The following is a 22,693-nucleotide window of genomic DNA, read 5'->3' on the forward strand; positions in this document are numbered from 1 at the left end:
GATTTTTCGTAACGGAAAAAGTGAACGCTGGTGACATTAATTGTTGAGTAAAGCCTATATGTTGAAACTTTTAATCGAAAGGTTTAATGCATCAGATTTTGGTAAATCGAATATTGAGGAAAGATTTCGCACTGGTCGACCGGTTTCTATGACTAATGAGAATCTCCAAAAACATTCCAAAACACCTTAGGAGGCGTATGTCTCCTAAGGTGTTGAATACTAGATTGTGGATATTGGTGTTCTTTGATGGTTTAGTTTCAATTAACCACACTTCTCAGAAATGATCGACCTGAGACTATACAAGACTACACTTCATTTACACTCATACATATCATTCTCATTCATCCTCTGAGTAATACCTGACGGTAATTCCCGGAGGCTAAACAGGAAAAAAAAGGAAGGAGACGTATGTTTCGTGTTTGACAATCAAAGAAACTGGTTATTCTGTAACACGATAATACTCGGCCACAAACAGCTCTTGTAACCGTCGAGTATCTTTAAAGTTGAATTTAAACCTGTTCTTCACCCTCTACACTTACCAGATTTGGCGCCCTGTGATTTACAATTAAGGGTATTCATTTTTTTTTTTGTTTAATGATATCGCCACATAAGCTTGAAGCTTTGCGTGGATTATGGAAATGGAATTTTTTGCCCATGATTACCATGCCTGACAGGATTTCGGGACCTCCAGATGAAAGGTCGAGACACAACTTCCGCACGGACGATGAACTACATTTCACCACGGATGATGATGACCTGAAGGAGGCAGTGAGGTCGTGAATCAAGGAATCACTACAAACATTCTTCAATGATTGAATGAGAGAAGTGTGTAACTAAATGAAACACATTAAATAATACATTTTTATAGCAAATGAAAAATGTACTTGTATACCGTATTTCTTTCATTTGACTATATATTTTCAGTTGCGAATTATGAGAGAGTGTATTACATTTTAACTACTCTGCACGTACCATACAAAACTTACTTACTTTTTCTGTTTAGCCTCCAGGAATTAACTTTCCTCCAGGTATTACTTCAGAGGATGATATGTACGAGTGTAAATGAAGTGTAGTCTTGTACAGTCTCAGGTTGACCATTCCTGAGATGTGTGGTTAATTAAAACTCAGCAAACAAAGAACACCGGTATCCACGATCTAGTATTCAAGTCCGTATATAAATACCTGACATTACTAGAACTTGTACGCTGAAACTCTTGACTTCCAAATCAGCTGATTTGGAAAGACGCGTTCACCAGTACCAAACAAAACTTTAAAATAAATTATTTATCCTAAAACAGTATAACCCTAGATTTATATGAAGAAATTAAAAAAAAAAAAAAAAAACTGGGGTAATTAACAAATATTTTTTATTCTTTAAAGAGCTAAAACTCAATTTCTAATAGCTTACGAGAATTATTTTTCAGTTGTAAAATACAAAGCCTGACTGGAATTTGAACACATGACTTTCCGTATCCGGATAAAAGATAAAAAAAACGACCATAATTCGTCATGGAAAATTAGCGGAGCTCGGAATATTGATTCTTTAATGATACAATTTAAAATTACAATAATAACATTTTTAATTAGCAAATATATTTATTAGATTAATAGATAGGCTAAAAGTATGTTGTAATATAAAATTTTGTATTTTACATAACACAAAACATAATAACTCTATTGATAGATCTATCATTACGAGATTAAATCATCATAATTTTACATCCGTCAATCTTTTAAACGGCAAAAATTCAAACAGATTATAACGTAAAAATAAGCTATTCAGATAGGATTTATAGACGTGAAATAGAACATTATATATATATATATATATATATATATATATATATATATATATAATATCTTATCTTATTTAGAAAATACTGTAAACATGTCTCTTTATGTGTTTACAGATTCAATGGTTTATGCTGTGTCTGTCTGTAAAAGCTAAGTGGTTGGTAAACAAACTCTAGGTTTAACTACAATTTAATCATCTGTCACCGTGAATGTCTATAGTGTTGTATGTTAAACAAATCATGAAAACAAATAATGTATCTATCGTTCCGCAACGTAAATAAACGGAATTAGTTTTAAACGTATTAAAAAATATATATAGGTTTACTATATTACTACGGATATTGATTAGATACAAAAATTAATAAAATAATTTTTTTAAGTTATATTTAAATTATTTATTTTTATTAAAAAAATAATAAAAATAAATAAATTTCCCAGTTTCTGTTTAGGAAAATCATTTTTAAATCCACACATAAAGAAACATGGATTATTAAGTAAGATAGATTAGATAATATTAAACCAAATTTTTTGAACTAATAAATGATAAGCATTATAATTATTAAAAAAATATATAACAAAACATTACTTACTGTTCTTGATTTTTTTTCTATAAATGAATTTTTGGTTGCTATAATTAAACTCTGTCGAATTATACAAGGTTGACTATGACATAGTTCGAGCACTCACAAAAATTGGCAAAAATTATGAAAAATCATAAAATAATATTTAAAAAAAATTATTATAGGAAAAACACATACAGAAAGACCAAGAAAGAGATGGTTTGATTGAATTTGAAAAATAAAAAAAGAGCAGAGATGGAGGAGATTTTTGAGAAGTAATGATGTAGAAATAGAGTTAAGCATTGATCCAAGTACTGCAATCCGAATCAATAAAAAGTTTTGGTTAAAAAGAAACGGATGATAAATGTAGTGGTGTCGTTAATTAGAAAAAAAGAGAATTTCTACAAATATTTTGTTAACTTTCACGATCTATGTAAATTGGTTGATTAAACATAGTTTTCATCATTGAAACTGTTTCATTTAATTCCATATTTTCCAAAAATTTATTATCTGAAACTTTCCGACATAAAACTATCTATTAATATTATAATTATTACATTGATTTGTAATAACCTTAGTTTAAATCTAATGAATTTATAGCTTAATTTAAATTACTACTACGTGGGATTTATTGTAAGCCACTTGTGAAATTAGCTGTAAAAAACGTCATTACCATCATTTACCATCATTATGGTTAGGGATATCGTAAACCGTTGGATTATACATCAAACTGTTTGTTTTTTTGTTTTTTAAAACCACCGGGTTGGTCTAGTATTGATCTCGTCATCCCAAATCGAGTTTAACCACTAGACTAACCCGACGGCTTAATGCATATAAAACATAATTTATGTACCTTAAGACTATGCGTATAAATACATAAATTATTTATATAATTATAATTTCCACTTCCCAACATTCATTAATAGTAATCTATGTTCGGGCGCTTTCGGAGATTATCACACCATCCTCAGGAACAGTGATGTAATATATATTATAAATATTTACTTCACATATTAATAATTGTAATAAAATAAAGACAACAATTGATCTTCAAGGAGGTAAAATAAAGCCAACGTTATGTCAGTAAAAAGGCCGCAATTTTTACTAACAATTGTGACCTTAGACGATCAATTGTTGTATTTATTTTATTACATTTACTGATATGTGAAGTAAATATTTATAATATATATATTACAATTTTTTTCCTGAGGATGGAGTAATAATCTCCGAAAGCGCTCACATGTAATTACTATTAAAAAATGTTGGTAAGTTGAAATTATAAAATTATTTAAATAATTTATATATTATTACCAACAGGGTTTATCAAAATTAAAATTATATATATATATATATACATACCTTAATAATGTCACAATAATTAATGAAATAAAAATTTGATGCGTTACTAGAATTACTGCAGAATATTTGTAGTATTTAATCCCGGATATTCTAACATTATTAATTCAAAAAACTTACTCCCTAACTTCTTTCATTTTTAAAATTTACTAATTTTTTAAGATTTTTATTGACTATTTGAAGAAAATTTTAATAAATTAGATAATTTTATAATCTTATTTACAATTAATTAATAATAATAACTCAAATAATTACTTGAAATACAATAAGTGAAATAATATTTGCTGCAGTAAAACTGTAATGTAGGAGATTCCGGGTTCGAATCCCAGTCAGGCATGGGATTTTTCATACGCTACAAAATTCCATTTCCATATCCCACGCATAAGCTTATGTGGCGATATGATCAAGCAAAATAAAAAAATTAAAAAAATACAATGTAACAAACATATAATAATAATAATAATAATAATAAAACTACATGTTTAATTTGAAAGCACGCGAACAAATTTACATCTTATTTTTCTCATTATCAGTTTTAAAATAAAAAGGAAATAGTTTTTTTTTTTATTATTATGAGTGTTATTTGTAATATTTATTATTATTAAAACATAAATCAGAACAAACTTGATTCGTGTTTACGAGAGTCTTAATATGAAGGTTTCAAGCTAAACAAAACGGCGTAGTTATGGTCATACAAAATAATGGAACATTGTTTTGTCAGTGTGTTTGTGTGTATATATATATATATATATATATATATAACACTTTAAAACTTTACTAGATGGATGTAAGTAAGGTGAGTTTTAGTTTGAACTGAAGAGGTAGTAATAAGTGAGGTTGAAGTAAACGGGTGCAGGCAAGCAGGAGTAAGAAAACAGCAGCTTATTAAAGTTTATTGCGCACTCACACGAAAGGTCTCTATGAATGCAATGTTAGCTAACATAACATAACACATAACGCCATCCCGTTTCTCGGTATAGTTTTTTCCCTTGAAGGTATACGTACTTATAACAAGGCAACAATTGTTTGTTCGGCCAACTATACCGGGCTTAATTACAACTCCGCGCTAACAAGCCCAACAAGTCATAAATTAAAAGAAGGGTGTATTAAAGTCGCGATTGTAATCGACAAAGTTAAACACTTCCTGTACAGGTTACATTACCAGCATACAGGTTGTATACTCGTAAATACATTGGAAAGATCTTGATAGATACCTGGACGCTGCGCGTACTTAAGCCAATTATTATCTTTAAAGGGTTCAACCCAGCCTCTATATAATACATCATACGTGTTTATATATATATATATATATATATATATATATATATATATATATATATATAAATGCGTGTGGTTATTTTTTTTTTGTGATGATATCTTATATCATTTTATATAACTAGTCTATAAATTAGATATCTATCTTTTTTACAAATATTATCACTTTAGGGGTTATTTACCATCCCTAAAAACCGTATCTTTATCATTTTTTATTAGAAGGTGTTACATTACACTCAGGGATTATTTTAATTAATTTATGGATGACTTTATTTTCAATTTATAAAGATAAAGATAACTGCATTAGACAAAGAAGATAAGAACTCTTGTAATCATCACAATTACTATTACTTTAAGTTAAATTTTTAGAAGATTCTAAGGTAAGTGAGGGGAAGATTATCTTTCTATATTCACATATCAACCCACCTATTGGTCTTTTGGTTAACTCGACGCAAATCAGTTGTTTAACAGCTGATTTTTGAATTCAATTCCTAGTAAAAGTTACTTGCTTTTTACGGATTTGAATACCCGTATTAGAAAGTGGACACCGATGTACTTTGGTGGTTGGGGTTCAATCAACACACGTCTCAGAATGGTCGGCCTAAGTATTACAACACTAAACCTCATTTATATTCATATACATCATCCTCTCCTCATTGGGCCGTGAGAGGGGTTGCTTATTGCTCACTAGTTGACCAGATTGCAACGTACACGCTAAAAAAAATAAAATAATTATTTACTCTCCTGTAAATCTATATAAATAAAAGACAGTTTTCGTTTTGTGAGTGCCCTAACCTAAAAACTACTAAACCGATTTCGCTGAAAAATTCACAATTTATTATTTTTCCCGGAACTGTTTACATGTTATTAGTTCCAATATTTAACATGTAATAATTTAATAACATAATAACTGTCTCAGGAATTCGATATTGACATAGAAAACAATCGGTATAGACGATTTCTCTCGATATGTACGACATTAAATTTAATAAAGGAAGTTTTAGGTTATTCATTTATACGTTTTTTTTTTACTTCCTTGTACGAAGTAAAGGAATTGAGATTGAGAAAAATTTTGGTTTTCAAATTTCCACGGAAATATCAATTTTCACCATCCCTGAATACATTTTGACTAGTTTTGCCGTGACGTCTATACGTACGTATGTGCGTATGTATCTCGCATAACTAAAAAACGAATAGCCGTAAGATGTTTTTAATTTTGGATTTAGGACTGTTGTAACATCTAGTTTTAAACCTCCCCGTTTGATAATAAACGACTGGACCAAAAGTGTCCAAAAAAGCTCAAATTTCCAAAAACTTTGGATTTTGGACATTTTCTTAACTGCAGTAATAAGCCCTCACTGACAGAATTTCAACGATATATCCATAAGTGGTACTTATTTTCACTGGTTCCAGAGATATAACCAAATAAAATTTTAATTAATGAAATATTTGGATCTTACAAGGAAAAGTCACATCGATTCGAATCAGATTTGACCTACTTTTTTATCCTTTTTTTTAATTTAAATAATTATTAATTTTTTTTATATAATTATTAACCTCTGATTGTAAAAAAAAAATTATGATAAATAATAATTCAATAATAACAATAAAAAAAAATATCAGAAGTTATTAATGAAATAAAATCTTATGTACGTTTCATTTAAAAAATATGTGTTTACGTAATTTAATAGGCGTACAAGGAAGTCATGTGGTGCCCACATCAGATTTTTTTATGATTTAAATAGTAGTAAGATTGGCGAGGTTTGAACTGTGGTAAATATTCTGGTAATAGCGAACCTCTGCCGGGCCCACTAATTTTTTAATTATAAATCTGTAAATTATACACATCTAAATACGTATAAAAACTTAGCAAAATCTAATTGAAAAACGAGAAAGTGTCAAATTTTCTCTGATAATTTTCTTAAAAGCATCAAAAAATAATATTTTCTTAAAAATAAATTATTTATTTAGTTTTCCAATAAAAATACTAATTCTTTTTTTTAATATTAACACTTCTGTTGTAAGCAATACAGCCATGACATGAAAAAATACTGCCATGAACACGGCTGTTTTTAGTGATTACGAATGATATATATGCATAATTATCAGATAGTTTGGTTTTGTGCAAATTAACTTAAAAAATTCTTAGGCTTTGTTAACCTTTAAGACGCTGTATAGTTTTCACTAAATTTATAGTCTAGTTTAAATTAAGTATAATAAATGTAATAAACTGCTTACTTATACTGCAAATATTCTGCAGTAAGAAGTCCGAGTCATAATTTCTGGAATTTTACTCACTTCATACACAGACAATTTACATGTAAATGAGCCAATTCATGGTTTTGTAAATCTAGAACTTGTCAATAAATAAATAGTGGTATTAGACAATTAGTGATAAAATATGATAATTCTATTAAAAAAAATGTTAATCAACCGGTTTTAGTTTTTATTTATTTATTCTCGATGCAACAAAAGATCTACGCCTATTAAGTCTATTTATTAATAAATTGATTTTTTATCTTATTAAAAATTTCATGCCTAACCGCCTGACCGAGATTCGAATTAAGAAACTTCAATTAAAGGCTTCAACACTAGACCACTACGAAGATAAAATATAATTTATATACGTATTAAAAAGCTTTACAAAACTCCCATTCACCTACTTCATATTGATCATATAGATGTTTACATCATTGAAGATGACAGTTCAATTTTTGAGAAAGTAAGGAAAATATTTAACTTAAATATAAATAAAAGTATTCATAACGTTCCTAAACGTTTCAATATCGACAACTATTCAAAATCTATACGCAATATAGACAAAAAAGTAAGCAGAAAAAGAACTTTGAAAGACTACTTACCTGATAAATATAAGAGTTAAAATAACTGATGTGGATACCACATGATTTCCTTGTACGCCTATTAAATTACGTATACACATTTTTTTTTAAAATGAAAAGTACATAAGATTTTATTTCATTATTGACTTCTGATATTTTTTCATATTTTTTGTAATTGTTATTATTGAAGAATTATTATTTATCATAAAAATGTTTTATTATATTATATTTATTTATTTTATTTATTTATTATATATATTTATTTATTTATTTTTATTATAAAAATGTTTGGCTTATTACTACAGTTCAGAAAAAGTCCAACACCCAAATTTTTTTGAACTTTGGATCAAACTTTTTTTGATTTTAGATCAATCAAAAGGGTAGGTGCACAACTAGATCTTACAACAGTCCTAAATCTGAAATTTCAATATACTTGTTTTTGATTTATACGAGATACGTTATACTTCATTTTTTACTTCCTAAAAGGAACTTTTTTACTTCCATTACTTCGTACAAGGAAGTAAAAAACGTAATAAAATACAGAATATGTATACTTCCTATTAAAATACAATGCTTTAAGAATTAAAAAACCTGTGCTTTAACTGCATAAATTTCTACATTGGACAAACAGGTGGCAGTTTTAAACAAGAATATAAAAGATCTCATCTCAGCACATACTTCAGCTGAAATTGCAATGTCATATCTATACTGAAAATAAATTATATTGAAATATAAATTGGGATTATTAAATTAAAAATTAAAAACTGTTTTTGCTTTTTTTCAGCATAGGTGAAAAAATTGATTTAAGTAAAAATATCTTGATATTCTAAAATCTGGTTTATTTTTTTAAGCTTGTTATAAAACTAAGTAGTCTATTTAAAATTTGATCAATCGATTATTTCAATGTATAACCGGTTTATTTTCATTGTTTTGTATGTTTTCATCATCATAACGCGACCAATCAGAATGAAATATCCAGTCTCCGTGGCGCGAGTGGTATCGTCTCGGTCTTTCATCCCGAGATCCCAGTACGATTTCCAATCAAGCATAGAATTTTCACACGCTTAAAAAATTGCTTTTTCATCTCGTCCTCTATAAGGCATTACTCAACGGTGATCAGAATGAAATGAAATTTCTATTTTGAGTTTCCGATTTACAGAATATTGAAGAATTAATTATTTTTGAATTTTAAGAAAATATTTCACTCATTACTTGTAAATTATGATACATTTTATAATTATTATATGTTATAGAACAGTCATAAATTTATTATAGCAGATATATATCAGTAAATTGCTTTAATATAGACGTTATTTAGAAGAAAAACCGTTTGATATGAAAATAATACAGAAAATTCTAATAAATGATTTTGATGTTTTGGTTAAAATCATTGATATTAGTGGTAATCCGCAGTTAAACAGACCTAATAATTCAGTATAAAGTGGATTGGAGGAAAATCAGTGGACGGCTAACTAACTATTGGGGTAACAAACTGCCAAGAGGAGGCGAGAAAATGAATTATGAGGCGTGGGGAGGTTTGATTCAACAGGGCTCACCTCAACTGAAACCGCAAGTCCATTTATAAACTAACTCTATATATATATACACACACACACACATTCAAATAGATACTTATCACATATTACTTAACCCCACTTACGTATATTAAATCGAATTACAAGATAACAGATTTTTATAAATTTATGTAATGTACGTTAAAATTCATTTAATTTTTAAATTTACTGGTAAAAAATTATTATTAAAATATCAAGTATATTTCTTTTTTCATACTTTTGATTTGGTTAACGTATGAGTGTTATTTAATACATATCTTGTTATAGTTGATCATAAATATTATTGATTAGAACATACCGGAAAAGTAGAATATAAAAATAACATATTTTATTTTATGGTATAACCTTTTTACACCCCTAATTATTCATTATTTTCTTATATCATTATGAATTAGGAAAATAAGAAGAAATTCTGTTTATCTTGAACAAATACGCCACAAAAGAGCTATATAGACTTAATATACTAACTGAAAAATTTTATTTGTGAATATCAACCAACCATTGAGACTGTAATCATACGTCTGTATGATATGCTTTATTATAAAGCATATCTAACGTAATGAATATACTGAAAATTACTAAAAATTAACAGTAATTATTACTAATTAACTCAATTACATTTTATCAGCATCAATAAAATTCCGTTAAAGTTTTCTTAATTCTGGATAATTAAAGAAAATATTTTTGTCAAAGTAATGTTCAACTTAGATGTTGAGTTAACGTACGTAGACTTTCATTTCAATTAAATTCCTTAAAACTGTTTGGAATACAATTACTATGTTAATAAAGTTGGATTAAAATTTAATTAAGTTATAAAAAAAGTAGTTAAGATCTGATAAAAATTTTAGTCCTAATAGAAAATAATATGGAAGTCTCTCATCCTAATTTATCTAGGTCAATTTTTTTGATTCATAGGCAGCTGCGTCCTTCATTTAGGTAATTAATATACATTAAACATTTTATATCTATAGAATTTCCAGGTAAGAATATGTTGTTAATTAAAACCTAACAGCAAAGTGAGTTTCAGGGGTGTGCTAAGGTACCGTTAAATTTAAAATAGAATCGTTCGATCGGTTCTCGAATTATCAAATTCTTGCATGCAAACGATATTTTTTGTTTCGACATTTTGATGATCGTTTAATAATCGAGTGAATTATAGAATATTGTAATTGGTATCAGTTGTTCTTTTGTTATATCTAATTTTTTTTAATATTAATATTAAAATCTTTGGTATTTTTTTCCCAATTTATTAATTAAAAAAAAAAAAAAAAATTACGTATGTATAAAAATAACGTAATATTATTTAAAAAGATAAAAATGTTTTATGATGATGTAAATTACTAATAAAGAAATGATATATTAATGTATTTTTACAGCATATAACAATTCTTTATTGTTTTACATAACAAACGGAAACATTGATTCAAGACTATAATTTATCACTGTCTTCACATAGTGTTTATTACAACGAATATGTGAAGCAAATTATCATTGTATATACCAGCATGAAGGTGATGATTTAATTATGATTTCAATAAATAATTACAACTTGTATTCATTAAATTATGTTTTTATTAACTATAAAACTGTAATTCAGATTTTTCATGATTACATTAACAACAATAATAAAATTTTTTATTTTTTCTGTTTCAGTCCAACGCACCGCCAGGAAGCCCGCCGAGTTCCCGGCCACCCGGTTCTCCGGCCTCTCCGAGTCCTCCGGGACCACCGCCGGCTCCTGGTCGCTGCTGTGACACCGGAAGACCATTATTTACAGACCCTTTGACCGGTCAATCGGTCTGTTCTTGTCAATACGATTTATTAGGATATCAAAGACTTGCACAAGGTGCAGCAACACTACCTGGCTTATCGATGTACAGTGCACCTTATCCAGAAGGTATGGCCGCCTACTTTCCGGCATTAGGCGCAGACCAACCACCTTTCTACACCTCACCGGTAAGTCGTAATCTTTTATAATAAATTTATAACAAAATTTTCAATAAAATTCTATAAAAAAATTATGTTAAAATCTTCGGTACGTAAAAAAAAATATTTTATAAAAAGCTCTTTTTTCTAAATCTGTATTTTAAAAGGCAGATTATGAATTACTATCCGATTAAATATTAAAGGGGAAAGAATTTGAAGATAAATTATTTCGAAAGCTAATTATTATAAATAAAAATTTAGGCTGTTTAGTTTGAGTTTGTTGATTATCTTTAAAAAGTTTCAGATACTTTATTTGATATGTGCAAACCTTTTACTATAATTAATTACACTGAGTGAGCTAAACGTTTGCCCCTATCTTTGTCAACCGTACTGTCAGCTGGTTTTTGCGGGACGGGTGAGTAGGGTTTGTTGTACTATCTAAACAAATAACATCATCCGATTACTAATAACATGACATATCTGTATATAAAATGCAAACGCAACAGACTAGTACAATACAATGACTAGTACAATAGACACAGCACCTGGTGAAGAGCAAACTTTCAGCTCACGCATTGTGCAACTAGCAATTTATGTTACCGAGTTGTTTCAAAGTTTGAACCCAATATTCTTTTGTCTGTTTGACATCCGGAACCTACGTAAGGTTTACTTCAGAGGATGAATGAGGATGATATGTGTGAATGTAAATGAAGTGTAGTCTTGTACGGTCGACCATTCCTAAGATGTGTGGTTAATTAAAACCCAACCACCAAAGAACATCAGTATACACGATCTAGTATTCAAATCCGAATAAAAGTAACTGTCTTTACTAGGATTTGAACCTTAGAACTCTCGACTTTGAAATCAGCTAATTTGCGATGATGAGATCACCACTAGACCAACCCGATGGATTATGAAACAATTATTGAACAACCTTTATACCAATGAAAAATCTATTTAATTTTATATCGGAAAATGAAAATCCTCTCAAATAATGTGTCTCAAAAAGATTTTAAGACAACAAATAGAAAATACTAATAGTTTACAATGTTATAGATGCTTTAAGAAAATCTGACTTATTTTCGAAATTATGTTCAAGCGTAATATTTAAACGGAGAGTAGGTGACCAGCACTTCCCTTCGCCAGAGGTTCTTGTTTCATTTCTTTATTAATTTCTTTCTTTCTTGACAACTTCTATCATTCAACATCACTTTTTTCTTGTATCTCTTTTGTTCCTTATCTTTATAATTCTTGGAAGGTTCCTAGGTAGTATTTGACCAATTCCTTTGTAATTTTTATTAACTACATTTTCTTATCTTATCCTATTTAATCTCTTTTATTCATTATCCTCTATATTCGGAAATACTACGTTTTTTTATCTACGTTCAGTTTCAAAACAAAAACAACGGTCCTATGAAATATTTGTCAAACCAAGTTTTTTTTTGGTCAATTGAAATTTTTTTGACTTCGTTTATAAAACTTTTTCTCATCACCATAGTGGTTATTTAACTTTCTTTAACCATTGACAAGGTTAAATTTATCATAATTTACGGGAGATTTTATTTTAATAAATATTTCTGGTAGCAAAAGGGAATTAATAAAAGGAAATATTTTTTTAAACATTCAACATTAAGAAAAAAGAATTTCAAGGGATAAATTTTAAAATAATAAATATTTTAATCAATTTATAAAATCATTTTTTTATACCCTCCTTGTAATAAGTAATTAGAATACTTTGTCATATTGTCCTATGAAATAATAATGAAATTTTATGAAATATAAATTAATATTTATATTAGATCTAAAATACAGTTATAAGTCCTAAATAAAGTAAAATCTATATGAATATTTACAGGTCAATAAACTTATTGTAATATATGATTATACGATTGCTGATATGAATACTTGATAGAATATACTGCACAATTATAATAAAAATTACGAAAGTTTATGAACCTGAAAAAATAAAAATTGTAATAATTGAATATTTATAATAGATATTGGTGATTCATAATTCATATACTGTTATAAGATAACGGCCTTAAATGATTAATTTTCGTTGACAAGTGAAGGACATAGTCCACATATTAAAAAAATTAATTCAAAAAATTCATTTGGAGCGGTTTGGATGCTACTGATGATATAACAAAAACCGACAAATAAGTTACGAATTCGATTATACCACAAAATTATTCTGAAAATAAGAATATGTGTTTTGATTAAATGTTTTATAATTATTACTTTTTTTTGTCTTCAGTCATTTGAATGGTTTGATGCAGCTCTCCAAGATTCCCTACCTAGTGCTAGTCGTTTCATTTCGGTATATCCCTTACATCTTACATCCTTAACAATTTGTTTTACCTATTCCAAACGTTACCTGCCTCCACAATTTGTTCCTTCTACCTGTCCCTACAATATTAAAGCGACTATTCCAGGATGCCTTAATATGTATTCTATAAGTCTGTCTCTTCTTTTAACTATATTTTTCCAAATGCTTCTTTCTTCATCGATTTGCTGCAACACCTCTACATTTGTCACTTTAACTAACCATGTGATTTTTAAAAATTCTCCTGTAGCACCACATTTCAAAAGCTTCTTATATTTTTTTCTCAGGTACTCCGATCGTCCAAGTTTCACTCCGTGTAATGCTACGCTCCAAACATATACTTTCTATCTTTTCCTGGTGTTTCATTTAACTTTTGATGTAAACAAATTATATTTCTGACTGAAGACTCGTTTCGCCTGTGCTATTCGGCATTTTATATCACTCCTGCTCGTCCATCTTTAGTAATTCTACTTCCCAAATAACAAAATTGTTCTATAATCTTTTCTCTTTCTATTTTTACATTCAGTAGTCCATCTTCGTTATTTCTACTACATTTCATTACTTTCGTTTTATTCTTGTTTATTTTCATGCGGTAGTTCTTGCGTAGGGCTTCATCCATGCGTTCATTGTTCCTTCTAAATCTTTTTTACTCTCAGCTAGAATTACTATATCATCAGCAAATTGTAGCATCTTTTTCTTTTCTCCTTGTACTGTTACTCTGGATCTAAATTGTTCTTTAACATCATTAACTGCTAGTTCTATGTAAAGATTAAAAAGAAAACTGGGATAGGGAACATCCTTATCGGACTCCCATTCTTTTTACGGCTTCTTTCTTCTGTTCTTCCATTACTACTGTTGCTGTTTTGTTCCTGTAAATTATAGAAATCGTTCTTCTATCTCTGTATTTAAACCCTAATTTTTTTTTTTTAATTCTGAGCATGCTATTCCAGTCTCCGTTATCGAATGCCTTTTCTAAGTCTATAAGTGCCAAGTATGTTGGTTTGTTTTTCTTTAATCTTCCTTCTACTATTAACCTGAGCCCTAAAATTGCTTCCCCTGTTTCTATACATTTCCTAAAACCAAATTGGTCTTCTCCTAACACTTGTTCCACTCTCCTCTCACTTCTTCTGTACAGAATTCTAGTTAAGATTTTTGATGCATGGCTAGTTCAGCTTATTGTTCTGTATTCTTCACATTTATCTGCTCCTGCTTTCTTTAGTATCATGACTATAACACTCTTTTTGAAGTCTGACGGAACTTCCGCTTTTTCGTAAATATTACACACCAGTTTGTATAATCTATTAATCTCTTCCTCCCCTGCATTGCGCAGTAATTCTACAGGTATTCCGTCTATTTCAGGAGCCTTTCTGCCATTCAAATCTTACTTTTATTACTTTTTAAATGTCCTAAAATACTATTCATAATTAATTTAACTTCAACAATAAATCTACATTTTTATCACTACACCTAATTCGCTCGTTTTTTACAGTTTTCAAAAGTAACAACTTTAAAGATTTGTATTGAATCTTGTTCGAAGATTTCACCAAATAAAATACTATTTTAAACCATTATTTAAACTTGACATAGCCCATTAAAACCTGTAAAACAACTGTCGATTAGACGATGAAAAATTAATAATTACTTTATCCGTAAATATTCTTTTCAAAAATAATTCATTATATTTATGTAATACAAATTAGGTTTATCATTTATATAATATAAATAATACAAATTTACACTTGCAAAAATATGACGAAGATGGTAATAGTCTAAGTAAAATTTATTTATGACAACTCTTTGTCCTATATAAATAAACGTCACAAACTTGTCAGATCTAAAATGACTTTCATGTTAGATATGTACAGAGAATGATTATAATACTAAATTACCCAACGGGCCTATAATGATAGCCATTGATATACGAGTGCAAAATAAGTTAACGACACGAGCTTTGGCGAATGTATAAACTTCGCAAAAGTGCATTAATGGTCATTATAGAGAGTTGCTTACCGTTTTTTTCCGTTGAGAAAATATTGGAAGTATTGATTTAAATCAATGATAGAATACATTGTTTACGGATTATTTTTTTTTTTAATTCAAAAAATACATTAAACAATTCATTTCTTTGGCAATAGGTAAATTAGTCAGGTTCTGCTTTTACTTTAATATCGAATTCTTTCTCAGAATCCGACATAATTAAAAAAAAGGATAAAAAGTGTAATATAGAAACTGGGTTACTTATAAGTGTACTTTAAAATTAACCTCTGCTTGCTAACTACTAAATCGGATTAAAATCAAAGACAAAAAAAAACACCTCATACATGAAACAATATCCGCTTCTGACAGGTCATTGGTTGAAAAGAGCAGGCTTTTGATTGGTTCAACACCTGCATCATAATGAAAATCTGTTTCATAATGACTAAAGACCGGATTATAAGCAACATAAAAAGCTTGAAATATGCATGAAAAATGCTTAAAATATGCATGAAAAGTGTCAAAATATGCAACTATAATTAAAAAAAAAATAGTAATTTTAGTTTTTTTATTTCAAAATTAGCATACAATTAGTAAGTAGTTGAATATCACATCGATAAATTCGATAATTAACAATTATTTAACATTTTGTTACTGTAACATTTTGTCAGAGGTACTGTTACGCGGCTGCTAAGTGCGCTCTAAGAGCCGTGCAGCTAATAGGTTTGGCCGGCTACAACGTAAGATTTCATTTAACAAGATACTCTACCGAATACTATTGTAAATATAGCGAAAATATGCTTCATCACTAGATTTTAAGGAAAATATGCAGTAACCGGTGAGAATGGGCTTAATTTGCAAATGTATATAATCCGGTCTCTAATAATGACCCTAATTATGATACAGGTTTCAGCCGGGTAATTCAAACGTTATAATGCACCCGTAGAAAGAAACCCTTATTAAGTAAACATCATGTTAATAATTAAAATAAAACTAAAAATTTATAATATACATGTTAAACATCATGACATTCGTTAGGGTTTTTTTTATGACATTTGTATTGCATAAATCATGTAGAAAAATTTTAGTTTAAAAATTTAAGTCTATTCATAAATATAAAATCTACAAATTTATATATATAAAAAAAGAATCCTAATGAACTAGGTAAGGAAGAGTTAAAACGCTATGAATTAAAGTCTATACAACTTATAATTGTATTTAAAGACTGTACGCATAGACTTCCCCTTCTCAAATCGAAAGGGTAAATAAAACATTACTTCTTATCTGAAACGGATACATTAACTTATCGCTTTAAACAATCCGTCCATTATGGTAGTGTGGTATATAAAACACCTGAGATATACCGAGTTGTTTTCTTTGAGAGTAATGATGTAAAATATACAGCCAGTTCTTATTGTGAATAAAATGCGTCACTTTTAGTGGGAAATATTATCTACATTTCAGTGAGGTTAGCTTGCTGATCTGAAAAAATATATTTGTCTCGATGAAAGAATTAAAGGGAAATCACTTCGCCCTTCATTTTCTTTAATAAGTCCGATTTAGAATATCGTTATTCTTGTGAGTGGCTTCTCCCAATTTTGAGAACAAGTAGAATCTTTTATCAGATCAAAATAACAAATCTACACACAGACTAATTCCAATATATTTTGTCATTCCTCGATCGTAAAGTAGGGAAAAAAAGTGGTCCACCCCACATAAAAGAAAAGGCCTCAAAACCTGTACTTTCTTTCAACTTGACCGTACATCGCTAAAAATAAAAACTCTTGAGGGTATTATATAATATTATAATTTTCACTGTTTATAATTTTAAAACTTCAAATAAAGTCTAATATGAATTCAGGTAAATCAAAATCTACATAATACTAAAAAAACAAATAAATATAAAAGAAATAATCTATATAAGTAATCTTTTTCAGCGCTTAATTAGGATTAAAATTTAGCTAAATAAATTGATTTCATTTTTTATAAGTGTATTTAAAAGTAGATTCTCAAAAAAATGTTATTACAAAACGCAATTTTTTCACAAAATCAAAAAAATATCAAGCTTTTTTTTAGCAAATGTTTTAAAATTTTTCTCGTCTAAACTACGCTTTAAATCGCTAATTTTACGTAATTATTCATGTCAAAAAACATTAAATATCAACTAATTTAAATCTGGAGAATTTATTTAAGTATTATTTTACTGAAGAATAACTAAAAAAGAAAAAACAAATAATTTCCCAGTGTATTTTTATGAGAACATCTTTTTATATATTTTGACCAGTACTATTCCTGAACGACTTCCGTTTCCTGAAAAGACATTTGTATAATTATTCAGTACGTTTCTTCTTATTTATAAACCAGTTCATCGTTTATTAAAAACTAATTTTTTTTTTAAATTAAATTTAACTGTCATAATACCTCAGTAGTACAGAATTGACTTTGAAATCTCAAGTTCGAATTCGATAAAACAAATTATTAAAAGTAATATTGTAACAGGTAATGGGGTTCAACCGACCTAACTTATGTACGTTTTATGCACCTCTTTATCACTGAGAGGAGTATTCAAGGTGTGGTGCTAACCATTTTACGTCCCTTGTTAAAATCAATTAGTTTTAATTTCTACACCGCAACGTCTTCTCTTAAAGCATTTAATTAAGAAGTTAACATTAATACAACGGTAATAGATAGTTACTACTTTCAATAAAATATTATAACCATTAGAAGGTTCATCGCATAAACGATTCCAAAAAAAACATTTATTATCTTACAACAAGCTATTACCCTATACTAATAAATTGATTTATACGGAATCTTCTGAAATATTGGTTATGTATATTCTGAAATATTGGAAATATTCTGATCAGTTTTCTGAAATGGGAATATGATTCTAAAATACTGCTGAGTATTTGCATTATTAATACAAACCAACGAGTAAAGTAAAATAGACATAAAAAACCTCCTTTTTTTTCTCTTTAGTTTTCGGAACCATCGGAAGGATTACTGTAGAAGATCAACGAGGATGATTTGTATGAATGTAAATAAAGTGTAGTCTTGTACAGTCTCAGGTCGACCGTTCCTGAGATGTGTGATTAATTGAAATCCAACCACCAAAGAACACCGGTATCCGTATCAGTATCCGGTATCCGATCTAGTATTCAAAACAGTATAAAATTAACTGTCCTTACTAATATTTGAACTTTATAACTCTCGGACTTCGAAATCAGCTGATTTACGGTGACGAGTTCACCTAGACCAACCCAATGGGTAGACATATGAACCCAAACAAAATTTTTATAGATTTATTTCAACTTGAACTTGAATTTTTAAATATCAGTAATAGTTGATCGGTGTAATTAAAAAAAAATGTAAATTTTAAAAAAACTTTTAAAATGCAATTATTATTTAAATTTATTATTATAGTTGTTAGAATTTAATACAATGACAAATTTTACATCAAACGGAAATAGAACAAAAAAAATACTTTCTTATAATTTTAAAAAAATAAATAATATTTATACAATTAAAAAAAAAAAACTCTTATTGAATAAACTTGAAAATACCAGGTATATATTTTTTAAGTTTTATTTTTATAGTATTATTATTATTATTATAACAATAAATACTTGTACATCTTGTAATGTAGTATATGTAATTTACGATGGTATAAATGGAAATTTAAATTAAATTAATAAAACTTAATTGTAAACATGATTAGAAATTGGCAATGAAACAAGTTTGTTAAATGCATTTACAAGTAACGACTATAACATTAATAATAATAAAAATAAATAATAATATAAAATGTTATAAAATAATTGTATACAACTATAAACGTGTCTTAGTGTTATATTGCTTGTTTTAATATCAATAATATAAAAAAAAACAAGGGATGATTATATAAGAAACGGGTAAGTGTAACTGAACAAATTCTACAAAACGCGCGTACAAGAATGCTACAAAACCGGCTGATAACTTAAAAAAGAAAATGTTGTTTCTTTAAAAGCAATACATCGTAAAATAAAACAACTAAGCGGAAAAAAAAACATTTATGTTTAATTTTATATATGAAAATATAGCCTGCTATTTTTTAAGATAAATAGTAAAACAACAATTTTTAAATAGTTTTTTCTTATTGATTTTCTTATTGACATAAACTTATGGCTAACTAAGGTTTATTTAGTAGCAAATCATAATTGTATTTTTAATTTTTATGAGGTTACTATACTAATCATTAACTAGTAATTTGTATTAAATAAATGGAAAAGAACTGACAACTGTTTTATAGAATTAAGCCGAGAAACTTCAGTAGAGCTACTTTAATTTTCTATTGGAATAGACGATTGTAAATGGATAGTCAAATTAGCCTTCCTAACCTCTCATTTTTGATTAACACAGACATATTTAACAATTATGAATGGTACAATATATGATCTGTTTAGATATATGAACTGTTCTCGTGTAACTCAGCACACTACTCCAAATTAAAATACCGACCTTATTATGCTCCCGTCATCATTTTACTTTCCCGATGAATAAATTACTATTACTTAAAAAATGGGGTTTTTGCAAATCTTTACGTTTTAGGATCAACTAGTTCATCTAGATCAGAAAAAACGTATGTATGTGAGGCGTGCTCACATACATACATAAACAATAAAATATTTATGTCAATAAATAATAAAATATAATTTTTTACACTTAGTTAATTTTTTACCCTATAAATATTATTCATTTATTTAATTCTACCGCTCACCTGTGACGTCACAATATAGCAGAAGACTACAACAGAATTTTCTGGGGTGGGGGTGCGATTTTGCAAAACTCTTTTCAAATGTTACTTTTTAATTAGTAACAAATGTAGTTAAGAAAAATATGGCCTTATTTAGGCGAAATCTCGAGATACTGAGGGTGACCTTGCTCTACAGCCTCACCCCTTTGACCTTTTATGTTGAAAATTTAATGTCACCAATGCCCCATATATGCAAGTAATCTGACCAAGTAAGATCAAAATAGGTCTAGTAGTTCTGGAAATGAAAAATGATTTATAGGCCAACACCGAACACACGCACATGTGAACATTAAAATTCGGAAAATTTCCATCCGGTTTTTTGGGTTCCTTAGGTGTCAAAACGTCGAGATCCGGTGAAAAACGCATGATGCCGAAACTCGACTATTACAATACTTTCCCTTCTAGAGCTATAGTGCTAGACGGGAAAGTATAATTAAAAAAAAACTTCATTTTCGGCAATCTCTATACGTAAATATTCGACCAAATTATTTTTAGCAGTACAGTAGTAGGACCGGAACAGTCATAACTGTTAAAAACTGTAAAATTTTAACTATGATTTTTTAAACTTTTGACTTTAAATGTATTAATTTTACCTCCTGATGATGGCTTCCACGTATGCCGAAAGATCTAGAGTTGGTAAGGTGGATTATATTAATTGTTAATTTATTCATTTAACATATCAACGGTACCATGTTTGAGAAATCAAATTATATTTCTTATCACTTTCTAAATTATTATTTATTTTATAATTATTTTATTTATGTAGTATATTCACATACTTAATTTATTACTATATTTCATATATATATTTTTAAGTATGAAAATAAGCCCACCAGGCTGGTCGAGTGGTTAACTCGTCGCCGCAAATCAGTTGTATAATTGCTGATTTTCGTATCTGAAGATTCTGAGATTCAAATCCTAGTATAGGTTAGTTGCTTTTATATGAATTTGTATACTAGACAATGGATATTGATGTATTTTGATGGTTGGGGTTCAATTAACCACGCATCTAAGGAATGATTGGCCTTACATGACACTCTTGTCTCTCAAAAGAGCTGACACCGGCGAACCGACCTGCCATGCCGGACGTTCAGCCGGTAGGCGGAGAGGCTCGTTAGAGTTTACCAGACACTCCCCTGGGTGGCGCAATACCAACCAGTCGGACCGACCCAGGGAAGTGAAAAAAAAAGAAAAAAAAAAAAAAAGGCTTTGAAGCTATCCAAAGGGTATGTTTGTTTGTTTCCTGTTCCAATTTTTCTAGAGGTAAATCATCCCTTATTTTTAAGTTAAGTCTTTTTGGTGTAAATTAGACACATATTAAGGATGCTACAGCTCCAGATTAAGGTTGTAGAGTTTGTAAAATTTACGTATTCTAGTTCTGATCTTATAGTTAGCGGTTTTAGGTAAGAGTAATCCGGTAATTATAATGTAATAACAGTTGTAGTCACTATCCGGTAAAGTTGCTTCTCCAAAATCATTTATAATGCAAATTTTTGTCTACTGATGTACTATTATGCAAATAAAAAAAAGTGATTGCAATTTTTAAAAAAAAAGATTAATTCAGCCAGGTGGCGGCTCGCGTACAGGCATTATGGAACTGCAGCAACTCCTATTTCCGTTTGATATTATCGATAACATTTAATATAATGAGTCCTTTTTTATTTAATTCTTTCTTTATAATTGTACAATATATAATCCTTAAGCTTAATGTCAGTAGCCATCTCCCAGTTTATGAAAAAGATACAAAAGTCTTTGTATGGAACTGTGCTCTTTACAGTTCCAGCGACGTGTTGTTTAGCTGTTTAGTGCATGCGCACATAGAAAGCTGCACACGAGGGTGTGAGGGAGAGAGAGCACTATCGCTCCCTCAGAGCCAATCCTGGCGTGCTTGCGGAAGGTAGTTTTTTTTTTTACTTCGCGTGCGTATGGAACGTTCCTTGTTCGTCACCTTCTCTAGTTTAGTCGGTGAAAGGAATACGAAAAAGGTTTAGTTGTTTTTTCAATAATGATCAAAAGATGATGGAAAGCAAAGGCTCTTTGTCAAATCTGTCCACAAATACGCTGGAAAGGCGAAAGAGAAGGTAATTAGTAAAAAGTAATTATGTATTTCTTTCTGTGTACAAAGAAATTTAATTAAGTACCGTTGGACTATAGTGCTTTTTTTAAGCGGCCACAGAGTCGGGGGCGGACATACCCCGGCGAAATCCATACTGATTCGCAGAGAGCCAACAGCCCATCGCCTTGGCGCAGTCCTGTTTTGATCTGAAATGGTTCCG

At 28.9% G+C, this 22,693-nt stretch overlaps 1 protein-coding gene across 1 annotated transcript in view; it reads left to right on the forward strand.

Moving 5' to 3' along the window:
- The window catches only part of mirr (iroquois-class homeodomain protein mirror), a 227,285-nt gene that overhangs the window by 64,319 nt on the left and 140,273 nt on the right, over positions 1–22,693 (forward strand). The window contains exon 2 of the mRNA XM_075372815.1: positions 11,053–11,355. Coding sequence (XP_075228930.1) covers positions 11,053–11,355 — 303 coding nt within the window. The remainder of the gene's footprint in view (positions 1–11,052; positions 11,356–22,693) is intronic.

Source organism: Lycorma delicatula, chromosome 8 (assembly GCF_047948215.1).
Source record: "Lycorma delicatula isolate Av1 chromosome 8, ASM4794821v1, whole genome shotgun sequence".
NCBI lineage: Eukaryota > Metazoa > Arthropoda > Insecta > Hemiptera > Fulgoridae > Lycorma > Lycorma delicatula.